Below are 13,831 nucleotides of genomic sequence, written 5' to 3' on the forward strand. Positions count from 1 at the left end.
TGTATTACAGTTAGAAACCCCAAAAGTGTGTTTTGACATCACTTGAAGAATAAATTGTAATGGCTATCTGTAAAAGTATTAACTTCAAATACTACTCACGTATTACTCAAGATTACAAAGTATATCAGTATTAGTTCTTGGTATATGCAATTATAAAATGAGACAAAAGCTAGCAATTATGCCTCTCATTAAAAAGGGCAGGAATTTCAACTTGGTGCAAAAAAACTGAAAGATTTAAAAGTTAAAGGTAATAAATGCTTTTTATTTTGATTTTCTACCTGAAGACAATGAGGTCGAAAAGACCAATAATTCTTTTAATCTCACAAAATCATTGCCACAATTAATTCAGCAAAATTAACTACATTGTTCAATTATTGCTGCAATTCTTTTTTACATCATTAAAATTCATAGAAGTTGCTAAAGCTCTGCTTACTGTTTGGGAAGTTCCATTAGGCAAAACATTAGTCATGGTCAGATGTGCCTCTAAACACAAAGATTCTGATTTCATACATGTTGTCCTAATAATTTTTTCTTTTCTTTTTTACAAAGTGTCTCAGAAGATTGAGCAAAGACAAAGACAGAACACAGTACTAGAATATACTTTTGTTACATCTGTGAGCTGCACTATATCTGACAGGAGCATTACATTAATACTGAGCTGAAATTATCTATTTTTATGCTTCTTTATTCAGCAGCAAAAACAACCAGGTCTACTGATAGATTTTTTTTTTTTTTAAGATATTTAGTACTTAACAAACACACTAATATAACACAGAAGAATAATTTTATAAAAAGGACAACTAAACTATTCCACTTTTATATTATACATTCTCTTGTAGATTTTTTCAGATTCCCTCCTGGCAAACATACACTCACTGGGCGGTTTTGTCAGCCTTATATGCACTGATATTTTGTAATGTATATCATGCAACCAGTGGATAAATGAGAAACGCTAATCTCTGGGATTAGGTATTTACTTTAGAAAGCTACCATATTGAAGTTACTCACGTTGATGTGTGCAGGATACAGCTGTTTCTAATTCCAGCATACTTACCTCTCTCTGTCCGGGGAGTAGTGGTCATCTATTACACGGTGTCTGTCCATTCGGTTCAGGGTGTTGTAATGCGCAGCAGTAGATCGCGTCCCACGGAGTCCCTGATCCACATTCCGACTGAGGATGAAAGAGATCACATTCTGAGTTTTGAGTGTGCCTGGATGACATCCTCTCACTGGTTTGTACAAACAATTATCAGCAATCATGTTGGCAACAAGATCTGTTAGCTGACCAGACTTCTATAAGCATTTAAAGTAAAATAATTTTAAATCTTGAACTAAGAAAACCCCCAAACATTTCTCATTTAGAAAATGGTGCCAAGTCCATGATAGGGATAGAGTTCTACTTTTTTTGTTCCAATGTGTTTCTTCTGGAAATAAGAGGAAAGCTTTTTTCTTTTCCTTTATTAAAAATGTTAATCTTTCACATTTCATTACTCTTTCCAGGCTTCACGTAAAAATTCATTTCTGACAGAAACATACACTGTAAGCAATTTTTCATGAGTTCTTGATTTTGGCTTTACTATAAAGATGCAATCTGTAGTAAAACACAGTGGGGACTTGTAGCTGTTACGGTAGAGTGCAGTCTGTTGAAAACATTGTCATCTGAATTTAAAAATAGATGCTTGTTTTACCCTGGAAAATTTACTCTGTAATCTCACTAGCAAAAAATCTGAAAAAACCCATAACTGTGGGGACCCACAGTGCAGGCTTGGTTAAAGAGCACCAATCACCTGTACTAATGGAGACCAAAGATTTCCCTATTGATTGTTTTGCTCAGTTTATCTATCAATACCTACTGACACACACAAACTTTATTTTTTGTGCTCTGTAAAACAAGTCCACAAGAATAGGAAAATAGGAGAAAATGCTTAACTGTAATAATTATTGGATAATGAAAACACAATTGTTTTGTATCAATTTGAAAATAAATTGGATGATTTCCTCCACACAAGTTCTAGTTTTAGACTGATTAATTCTTCTGTCTCCTGTCCTTTTCTGAAATCTGCAGTAGTGTGAGCCCCAGTTTCCTTTTTCTTTGGTTTTCTATCACTTGGTTCCCTCTTTCCTTTCTTGTCACATTGTCTGCCCTTTTGGTACCTGTCATATTTATCCTTTGTCATTTACCAATTTCTGACTAGTGTTAACTTGTACATGTTTCCTTCACTGCTGCTGCCATGACGTTATTTCTGCATATAAGTGCTATAAAAATGTTGTACTACACATAAACTTTTGCCTTCAGTTCCACCTCATTTGTCATAAAGCATTTTCCACTCCAGCATTCATGAATCCAAATGTTGACTTTTCTGTGACTAGTAAAGAGTAACAAGAGCAGTAACAATTTCTTGTCACCTGCTCTGCAGTGGGCGTTTGGAGCAGTTTATTAACAGAAATAAGTAGGATTGGGGACTGCAAAACGGTTTCTAAGAAATAACAGCAAATTCTATGGCCCAAAAACACCTGCCTGCAGAAGTGTCAGTAATATGAAATCTCTGAGCATGCAGAATGCTTACTGCAGTTAGGAGCAGTGCATGTATAACAAATTCACCTGAACAGGGTGAAAATGTGATTGATAATTCTTACAGATTTCCAGAGTACACCTGCATTTTCAGTAGAACTAAAAAAGGCATTTCTGTAACCCATAGATTATATTTCTCTTCTACAAATTCTCAAGGTCTCGTAACCCAATTTTCTGAGCTCAACAAGTCCTCAAATAATTCATTTGGTGTGTGGGCACAGAATATTACATAAATAATGCATTTGATTCTGACATTGTAGGAAACAGCTGCAGTAAATTCAAATCTGTATTTAAAAATTTAGCTTTAGGAAAGTTAAAAAGCAAGAGGTTTTGAACATGTAAAGAAATCCAGGACTACAAGAAAATGAAAAGTTGATTTTTCAATGATGTTAAACAAGCATTAATACCAGCTTGGGTAATAGTTCTGCCCAAAATGCACAGAGTATGCATGCAGACAGAAAAACATAAGAACACAAACATAAACATGAAGATATTTTGCTCACAAAATAGACATATATTTATGTCTATATCCAAGACAAATAATCTTTGGTGATTTAGCTTAGGCAATTACTTAGGCTGAAATCAGTGTAGTAAAAATCAGAACAGGCCCATTTCTGTCCACCATTTATGTCTCATTTCAAGTCAGGCTGACTTGGTTTTAGGTGGGTTTAGGTTCCAAGTAGAAACACACAGTTTCTCTGTGTTAGCTGTATGAGATGATGTAGGATAATCTGGAATTCTAATATCTAACTAATGCAAAAAAAAAGGATATCATATAGACTGCATCCATTAGAGGAAATGGTAAGTAAAAACATAAGTAAGATATTATGAAGAGAATTTTACTTAACAAGAAGAAGATAACAGAAAGCAAAGCAGAACACAAGAGAATCAGAATGACTGCAAGAAAGGGAGAGGAACATGTACCTGCCAGGAAACATTGGATTACATATCTTCAGTATTAAAGGGGAATTGTGAATATTGCAGGCAAAAGAGATACCTTCCACTTTCATTTCAGCTGAATGACATCATCTGGAAACCCACCCATGCATAGCAACTATAGTGCTGGAAAACAGGTTTCATACCCATCTACATCTGTCCTTCTGCTTCCTTTCTCTTAAGAAAGATCATCCTACAGAGTATTAGGTCAATTATTAGGCATTATCCAGAAGTACTAGCTTTTGGAAGAAATTTCCTGGTCTAATTTTCACAAGATAAGTAGTTATCAGAGATATTCCACAATGAGGAGTTGATAACTTTCACAACAAAATTGAATATCTGTCAGTTTATTCTTGATGATTTAGAAGTATTTAAAAAAACGTAGAAAGGAAGCTACTATGGGCAGCAAAGAAGGCTCCCCAGAATCTTAATTTTACAGAAAAAAAAAAAAGGGTTGAAAATATTCACTGTCATATGAATACTAAGGAAATATCAAACTATCACATACTATAAAACATGGCACCTGTAAATAACTATAGAAAATGAAAATGTGGAGCGATATTTTTCTTGCCTTAGATTGGACTGAATTTTGATGAAAAGCTAGATATAAATAGGTAGATGTAAGATACCATTTCTAGAATAATAATAATAATAATAATAATAATAATAATAATAATAATAATAATAGTAATAATAAATATAGTAATAATAAACCATAGATAAAACAGACATATATCAATTAGGCACATCACTCTAATGTAAGAAAAAGTATTATTGGCTTTACGTAATTTTGTAAGATCTAACCAATGTGCAATGTGTTGCCATTTTGATAGTCTGGAGATTATTTCCAGTATTGGTACAAGATCAATACCACTTTAATTTATATAACTGCAGAGTTAAACAAGAGTTTACCTTTGTGGGGGAGGGACACTGGGAGACCACGATCTAGTCCGTCCTATACTATCTCCACGGTGAGGGGACCCTGATCGAGAACAATGATTAGATGACATTACTTGTTCTGGCACTGACAATGTTGAACTTTGAAGATCTCTCCCATTATGTCGATAATCTAAAAAGAAATACAAATATTCAGTGAATCTGAAATTGCACTTTTCAGCTTCCTACCATATCTGTAGTAGTGAGAAACTCAATAAAAGATGGGATTTCATCAAGAATGTTATCACGTATTCTTGGGTTTTATAATAAAACATACGTACATAAAATTGACTCCTGTTGTTATGCTTTATATAAGTACAATTACAGTTCCTACAGTTATATTTTAAAAGTATAGAAATTAAGACCATGCACCAAACTGGGGACTTACAATTTATGGTTAATAGGATGTATTAATAATAAAACAAATTAAACTGATTTTTCTTCAGAATAAAAAAGTTAGTTATTGTATTTTTAATTAAAACTATACTGCAAATTTTTATGTAATTTTTTCAAATAGAAATGTCCATAATTAAAAATTAATCCAAAATTTAGTTTACAAATTTTGAATAGGAAGCTACTATGGAGTTAAATAATGAGATTAATTTGTATTTCAAAAACAATTAAAGTAACAATGACTCGATGACATCAGATTTCACTCACAATTCTGAATTAAAAAACACAGTTCCTTCACAAATAGCAAGCATCCTAGCCTAATCTTGAATAAGCCTAATAGGAGGCATAAATGGTCTAAGCAAAAGCCTCTAAGGTACACAGGTCTAAAAAGCTACCACATAGACATTCAATAAAGGCTTTTAACAAAAATCTTTTTTAAAATCTGGATGTATTAAAAGTTATTGTCTTCTTCTAATTGAAAAAGTTGAATTCACTGCCCCATGGTGCAATACTCTCTGTGTAAGAAAAGATGCTAGATATACAGGAATTTCAACTAGGTTTCCCCAGATTTTGGGAGGACGATATTAAAACACAATGATCAGAAATTGAATATTTTCAATTGTTAACCTGATTATAATGCTTAGCAGGAATAGGTCTTCAGAGAGTTCCTGTTGGCTATGACAACTGATATAACTGATTTCTTTGCTCAAAAAACAAAGTAAAGAATACTTAGAGAGATCCACCCGGCACTGGAAAAATTCTGGCTCATGCAACTGTTATACTTTTCCCATGAGAATCTTCCAAGAGTATAAAAATCTTCTGATCAGGATTTTTCTTATTTTTCTTTCTTGGAAAATGTTCATTAGGACCTAAACAAAACCTTATTAATTCATTCCACTTTACAGTTCCAAGGATATTCAAGACTTTCAACTAAGTACTCATATTTACTGTATGGCCTTACAACCAAGGATATATAAACAATCCTAATTCATAAATAACTTCTTCCTCCTGTGTTTAGATGTAAACTGCTTTGTGTGCATCTGGTATGTGTACATAAAGGGAAAAAAAAAAAAGCACATCATCATTGTATTACACCAATATAATGATGCTGAGGATCACATTGTCTCTCCTCATTACACAGTAGTCAAATCATGTTATGGGTATCCTCAGCTAAGAGTCAGTAATGAAATAAAGACTTTTATCCCATATACAAAGTAAATTTTTTATCATAAGCACTGACAAAATATAGAGTGGCCAGTGCAACATAACTCCGAAATCACCAAAGGCAAGACAGGGGAAAACTTATCTGTAGGAGATAAATAAATAAATAAATTTTTTGCAAGTCAGTCTGGAAATCAATACACTCTGCAATTCTACAATTCTTTACCCAGAAGTAAAAGAGCTGAAGTAACAGTAGTGGAGAGCCCACCCTGCAGAAGACTCCTGGCAGGATCTCTAGAGCTGTGGAGAGAGAAGCCCACCCTGGAGCAGTTGGTTCCTGAAGGAAAAACTGCTCCCTATGGGAGGGACTCATGCTGAAGCAGTTTGTGAACAACTGCAACCCATGGGATGAACTGACATTGGAGAAGTTCATGAAGGACTGTCTCCCATGAGAGGGACCTCACTCTGGAGCAGAGGAATAGAGTGAAGGGTTCTCCCCCTGAGGAGGAAGGACCGGCAGAGACGATGTGTGATGAACTGACTGCAACTCCCATTCCCATCTCCCCATGCAGCTGAGAGGGAGGAGGTAGAGAACCAGGAATGAAGTTGCGATGAGAGAGAAGGAAGGGGTGGGGGGAAAGTTTTGAAATTTCGGAGGATTATTTTCTCATTATCCTACTCTGATTTTATTGGCGATAAAATAGTTTCTCTGAGTTGCCTGTTTTGCCCATGACCTTAACTGGTGAGTGGTCTCTTCCTGTCCTCATCTCACCCACAAGTCTTCCATTATACTTTCTCTCCCGTGTCCAGCTCATGAGGGCAGCGATGGAGCCGTGTTGGCAGCCACTTGGCACCTAGCCAGGGTCAATCCACCACACATAAATGAGCAGCAAGTTATTATAAACTTTGAGATATTGAAATAAAAAACATGATTTACGGTACAAGAACACAGAGAAATATTCTCTTATTATCCTAATAATGCATATCTATTGACAGAAAAGACAGAGATTGTTCTTTGTGTTCTGCATACACAAGGAGAATTTGTTGCATTTGGAGAAATGTAGAGTATAAACATGAAGAAATATGTAAATCCTTTGAAAAAATCAGCAGCTTATATAATATTTGGTATGTAGAAACATCGAAGTATGAGGGGAATGAGCAATACCATAAGGTTTCCTAGGTGAATAAACATAATGAAGGGCAAGGTAATCAATTAACAAAACACAAGCAAAAACCTCCTTTAAAACTCTAAAAAATGCTAAAACATCTAAAAATTCCTAGAAGTAAGAACAAGTAAATCAAAATTAGTGAATTTATTAAATCTGCACATAGAAACAAATTAATTACTTTGGAACAAAAAGCTTCCTCCAGGTCTAATTTGTTATTGTAGTTGACCACTTGAACAGTATTGTTACAATAAATCAAAATATATGACTTTGTAAATAAATGTCAAGTCTAATCCTGATCAAATAAGTGCTTTACATCATTTTGAAGGTAAACATGCAGTGCTTTATGGTAACTAACACTGGTACTGCTTCCTTATGACAATAACAAAGGTAGAAACAATCAGCATTCCTAGCAATTTTGCTAAATTTTGATAATTTTTTGCTATATTTTTTGAAGAAAACTAGATGTGTTAAGCTGTGATCGAAGAAATAGATTAATATTTTCTAATAATATTGTTGCCAGAAAATAAACTTTGACATTTATAATTCATTTACACAAAACAAAAATTATTATATTTACAAGTTCCTCTTTTGCCAACAGTTCATACATTGAAAAGCAGCTGTTTGAGTAATACAACCCACTAACATGGGTTGATGAGGTAATTTCAAAGCTATCCTTCAGTTTTGTAGAGTTAATGTTGCTCTGATTTAACTGCCCAAACTGCAGGTATGATTTAACTTCCAATCTCAAAAATATTGCACATCCTCGAAATAAGGTTAGAAACGGTAACTAAAAACATTTTCTCATGAAAAGAAATTATAGACAGAAAAAAAAGGTCTTAAAGACAGGTCAGCTTGACCAATGAGTTGCTATTGAGCAAAGCAGATGATTATTTATAGCAGTAGTAAAAATAGGATAAACATTATCCTGCTTGCAGCTATAAATATTGAGTCATTACCATAGAATCAAAGGCTCTATAACTATGGCAAGCCTCTTAAATCAACATAGAGAGTACACAGAACCTGATAATCAGTGTAGAGATAATCAGTGATAAACAACTGTGAGCTGCAGACACCTAAAAGACAGGCACATGACAAAGATAACTGCAATGCCACCGCCGCCTTCTTTCATGGGAAGGTTTCATTAAAAACTGACACATGTAAAACAGGGATTTTACAAAGCACACTAAATACAGTTTCTTCAGACCAGAAGGTGTAGTTTTATCTGATTTAAGAGAGACTATTAATATATTTGACTTAAAGTATTAATCCACACAGTATAGCTGTGCTGTGCTACTATTATGCTATGCAGGGTACATGTTCTGTAAATACGGATGCTTGAATTGTTATTAAATTATGAATCTTTCAGGCCCAAAATTGCAGAAAACCACAAACTTCCAAATACTAGGTTCACATCAACAGCCCTAAAATAGCCCTAAAAAGAATTAATTGAAGTGTACTAATGAAGATTTTAATTTAGATGCCTTGCTGCTTGATTTACTTGAAAGAAACTCTTAGTATGAAAATTGTTCTAGAAAGGCAGTACTAGAATGGCTGTTCATCACAGGCAACATAATTGACTTGTTTCTGACACTAATGCTAAGTGGTGTTTTCTCCACTTTAGCATCTGTACTTGATTGAGGCGTCAAGCTTTCACATATTTAACTTTTTAACACTCACAGTGGTTGGGCTTAGAACAAGCCCTAATTAAAAACAATTATATAATCAAATTGACAGAAATGCTTAACATACCAAGATTTCACACATGGGCATTTTGGAGAGAGTTCAGTTCTTTCACATAAATGTGCTCAGATTCTAGGGTGATTTGAACATCTAAATGAAGAATTTAGATGTCCTCTAAAAAAATTTCTGACAGTCAGTGATCAAATAAATTGAAATATTAATATCTGAATACTTTATAAGTTGAAGATACATTATACATTGTTTTGGGGATTTCTTTTTTTATCAAAATATTATTCTGCAAATATGGGAAGAATGAATGTACAGTGAAAGGAATCAGTAAACATAACAGTAGGAACAACTGATTACTTGCTGCATAGCAACTCAGTTCCTCACAGGTATATTTAACTAGCTCTATAGCACTAATTGTATTTCTGGGCCCATTACACATGAGACAATTCTTTTCTTCTGGAAAAGCATTCCCACACAGTGATAAACTAGAGCTTGCTGAGTTTTCAGTGCTGTTCCTATACCCAGTATGACATGCAAATCTCGGGGAAAAAAACCCCAAACCACCACAGATATTACAAAGACGTTTTTTCTTAGTTAAGCACTCATCCATGTATATTTGCATCTATCCATCAAGTCCCCCAAATTAGCCTCCTCTTCATACTGTTGATTAGAATTTATCAGTCTTTTCTTGTAGCATTTCCTTTGTAGAAGTGCTCGTCACGACAACTGTAACTCACCCCTACGAGTCTTTCCCTCATGTGAGAAGTATCCACTAAAAGCATCTTTGATAGGAATGCAACTTCATTGTAATTTTCATTCCATATTTATGCCTTTGTCACTCCATAAATATAGGGCTGTGGTAGGTTATAAACCTACACACCAAGCTCATATTTCATTAACTTTCCTCAAAGAGAATGCTATTGATATTTACCAATAATCTGAAAATAGAACCTGAATCAAGTTACATCTTTACTTTCAAAGTGGAATGATACAGCTTATATTTAAAAATAGTTTTGACTAGTTTTGACTAGTATAAAGAAAATCATTGAGAGAATTTGGGTGTTTGAAGAGAAAGATGATTTGTCAGCTGAGGAAATAATACTGAAGAATTTCTTTTTTTTTTTTAAATAATAAAAGTATTACATCCAAAATTTAAATAAGAGAATAAACATGTAAAATGTAAAGTATAAATTAAGAAATAAAACTAAAAATGCAAGAAAAGCTTGAAGAATTATAATAATGTGTAAAGAACTTTAGGCATAAAGTTGTAAATAATATATACATTATTTGTTTGAAAGAAAGGAAAATGATTAAAGATACATTGATCTAGGGGGTCAGGATAAGGACTATTTAACACAGCTTGAATTTCAGTTTGGGAGGGAGATGTTTGTGTTACATAGACTAACATTTTTAACTCAAGGGAGACCCAAGAAAGAACAGATTTTAGAGCAGGGCATTTGGAATCATCATACAATAAAATAAAAACCTTGTCAGTGTTTATGTGTGAAGTTACTGGGTTTTTGGGTCACTACAGGCTCCCTTTTAGGGCTAGCTGGTGATCTATAATGAAATCTGTATTTTAGTAGGGATAGAAGTAATCCACTCTGTGCGCTAATGCTGTAAGGTGTCTTTCTATAGGCAGTTGATTTCAATCTGTAAACAAATTGTTTTCTGCATCTGCTTTAAGAAGCAATCATCCACAGGATTCAGGCATAAAAATTCAGTCCACGTTATCAGCAAACAGAGAAAAAGACATTTCCTCTGCAGCAAAGGCTGCAACATGACAGTGAAGGAATTCTTTTGAACAAAGAATTCCGCAGGTGTTTTGAGAAGTGAAGCAAAAATGGATAATTTCTTTTCATTCTTCTTCAAACATAGAAATATTTTTGACAGTTCAATAATAAATTCTGTACTGATGGTTACTATTTTTTCCTAATTTACTTGGCTCTAACTATCCTCTGAATAAATAACTTCTTTGCATTCTTATTTGCTCCTGAAAAAATACAGCTACCTTCTGCATAATGATAAAAAGTTATGATTATAAATGTTTTTCTTCTCAAAACTGGAGACTGCATTCTTTTACTTGGAAAAGTTCTTCTCTATAGAGACTTGTCTGTGCAGAATTCACTGCCTTACATTTTTCCATGATACATCTGTTGAAACATATCTCAGATTACAAGTGTTTCATAATACATAATCTGTGGTAATGCAGATGAGACATTGGTCTAGAACTGAATTTTAAACATTAATATCTTACTTAATATTTTAATGTTACAAAAACAACAGGTGAGAATTTTACGATTAAATGGTCTTGACAATACATGCCTCTGTTCATAAAGTCAGATTCAGTAGGTTGCTTGTATTCCCTAGGTTCAGCATACACTAGAAAGTAACTGGGAAGAAAACTATTGAGAAATTTTAGTCTATATTCATTGAATTTGTTAACTGTAATGCATGCTTAACTTTGGAACCTAGAAAGAAAAAAAAAAAAACCCACCCAAAAAGCTAACTTGCCTTTCACTGAGTTATCTTTATTGTTATAATATAAATGATGTTTTATAAACCTTTCTGGCATTTAAAAAATCAGTATAAAATCATGTACTGGTTTTATCAAAAAGAACATAAGAACATTGTAAAGGACAGGTGTAGATGCTGATACATTCCCGCCCAGAGCTGCTGGTGACAGACAACTTTGAGGGCCAAGCTTTATAGTTCAGAAGAGCAAAATAAATGCTTTAAGTTGTTTGAGACCAATCTAAAGGCATAACCAGAACTGCAAATGCTGCTCATTCCACTATCCCATTGTAAGATTAATGCCAGCAAAGGTGAAACATAATAGAGACTCTATTCTAGTGTTTCCCAAGATGAATGTATATTATGTTTGAAGAGAGCTATTTCAGAATCTAGTAAAAAAATTGTTTTTTAAATATGTAATGTTTATTACAGAAAAAAGACGTTGAAGTTTTTCAATCTGTTTATCACTATTTTCTTGAAAGCCTTTCCTGTTGACAGAAACAACAGACTGAAGTTTATTACAGTTCTCTAAGAACACTAAGATCCACACTAAGCCACAAGAAGTGATAAATTTTGTAAATAATTTTTCCAAGAGGTCATAAAATCAAAGAATGGTTTTAATTGGAAGGGAACTTTAAAGGAAATCTAGTCAACTATTATGAATAAAAGTAAACTGAAGAAGAGGAGAAAAAAGATAATTTTTAATTTTCTTGAAGGTTTCTGGAGTTTAGTTCAGGTGTGATACTAGGAATTAATTTTATGGGAGGGATCACTGAGAGTACTCAAAAGATGTTGGCAAGCTTACTGCACGTAATGCACTATTTATATAGCAGACAGAAGAAGAGCAAAGTGTCATGTTAAATAAAACCTGAAAACACAAAATGAAAGAACTGGGGTAAGTAAGAAAGAAAGAAAACAAAGAAAGACAAATGCTTTCATGCAAAGAGTGCATCTATTTAAAGCAAGATTGTGATGAGTCTACAAATGAGTAGAGGAACTTTAAACGATAGAGGGAATGATACGGAGAGTGGATGGTAAGACATGACGGGACTAAACCAGAAGGCTTACAAATATAGTGGCAGCAGCAGAAAAAAATTAAGGCACTAAATTAATATTTTAAAACCTGAAAACCATCAAATTTTCCCACCCATGCAGCCAGGCTGAATTAAAATCCAACTAAGGTGTAGAATTGTTCAGCAAAAATTCAATAGCTTAAAGATCCTAAAAAAACTAAAGGTATGTTAGAAACACAGGCAAGAGAAGTAGGCTCATTCATTGAACTGTAAAGACCATAATTTTACAAGTTGTCAAAAGATAAGTTTATTAAATCAAAGTTGTAAATCTAGGTGCTTCATAAGAATCCTGGTGATGTTCAAGCACCTGGTAAAAATTCCTGCAAAACTTGGTACCTTTTTCCAGGACTGGAAAAAAATGTCACTTTCAAAATGATGCTACACTGGGCACTCTAGAAATATATCCATTAAATCCAGTTCTCTCCTACCTTTATTTTTAAGCTCCTAAGTTAGATTGATAATTTTTTAATTTAACTGATCCACAGCAATATGAAAGCCATTATTTTGGGGAGGACAAGCAATTTGAATGCCTTAGAGGCTACTAATTACAGACGGAAAGCTCATCAAAGTCTGAAAGTATAGTAAATAGGAACAAAGGACTTCTGAGGATGGCTGCCTCTGGTTCCAGTAGTTCACACCACTCTGGGTACCTATCCTTCCTGTGTTCTGACTGTAATAAAGCAAACAGGAGAGTGGGAATCTAAAAATGCTGTAAGTTTTCCTTAATAGTTTTCTAATGAAGGTAATAATCTAAGAACTGAGCCTGTTATTGTTTGAAGATAAATGTTTTAAGGAACACAGAAACTTTAGTGGTTTTGCAGACTTAGTGTTCTTTTATTATCTGGTAAAACTGCTGGAACCTTAGCACAAGTATGACTTGCCCTCTTTATATCATAAAGTCTGTAAGATTTGGCATTGGTTTATAAAAAGGGCTTTTCCATAAAAGTTACATGCAAAAAAAATGAAAAAAATTACATTAAAAAAAGTTATCTCCTTATCCCAGCAAGTGCAAGACCCATAGCATGGAATAGTAACACACCAGGGTCAAAAATTAAGCACACCCTATGGGCTAACCATGAAATAGCTAGAAATAAAAGCATGACTATGTAGACCAAACAGAAATGCATCTGAGCTCAGACTGGTAACAGTTTTTAAAACAAGACTAGGGCAACTCATATAATTAGACAGTCCACTGAATATCTGGATTTGTCAATACTTGGCTTCACACCATCTCATGATATTCAGGATTGCCTATCTCATCTCTTTTTATTCCCTCCAGTTCCAAGGTGAGCTGTATTCCTCTCATTCCTGTTTCCTATCTCCCCTTCCTCAGCCTCCAGCAGAACGTACTGTAGCCCATATGCTGATGGGTGGTTGTGTGGCAGGAA

At 34.0% G+C, this 13,831-nt stretch overlaps 1 protein-coding gene across 28 annotated transcripts in view; it reads right to left on the minus strand.

Moving 5' to 3' along the window:
- RIMS2 (regulating synaptic membrane exocytosis 2) overlaps nucleotides 1-13,831 on the minus strand; it is a 452,662-nt gene that overhangs the window by 158,685 nt on the left and 280,146 nt on the right. For all 28 annotated transcript variants that reach the window (XM_066177495.1, XM_066177469.1, XM_066177464.1 and 25 more), the window contains 2 exons: nucleotides 4,421-4,577; nucleotides 1,055-1,171 (listed from right to left, as the gene is read on the minus strand). In XM_066177495.1, the coding sequence (XP_066033592.1) occupies nucleotides 1,055-1,171; nucleotides 4,421-4,577 (274 nt within the window). The remainder of the gene's footprint in view (nucleotides 1-1,054; nucleotides 1,172-4,420; nucleotides 4,578-13,831) is intronic.

This window comes from Chamaea fasciata, unplaced genomic scaffold (assembly GCF_029207755.1).
Source record: "Chamaea fasciata isolate MVZ Bird 193981 ecotype frontalis unplaced genomic scaffold, bChaFas1.0.hap1 SCAF_1, whole genome shotgun sequence".
NCBI lineage: Eukaryota > Metazoa > Chordata > Aves > Passeriformes > Sylviidae > Chamaea > Chamaea fasciata.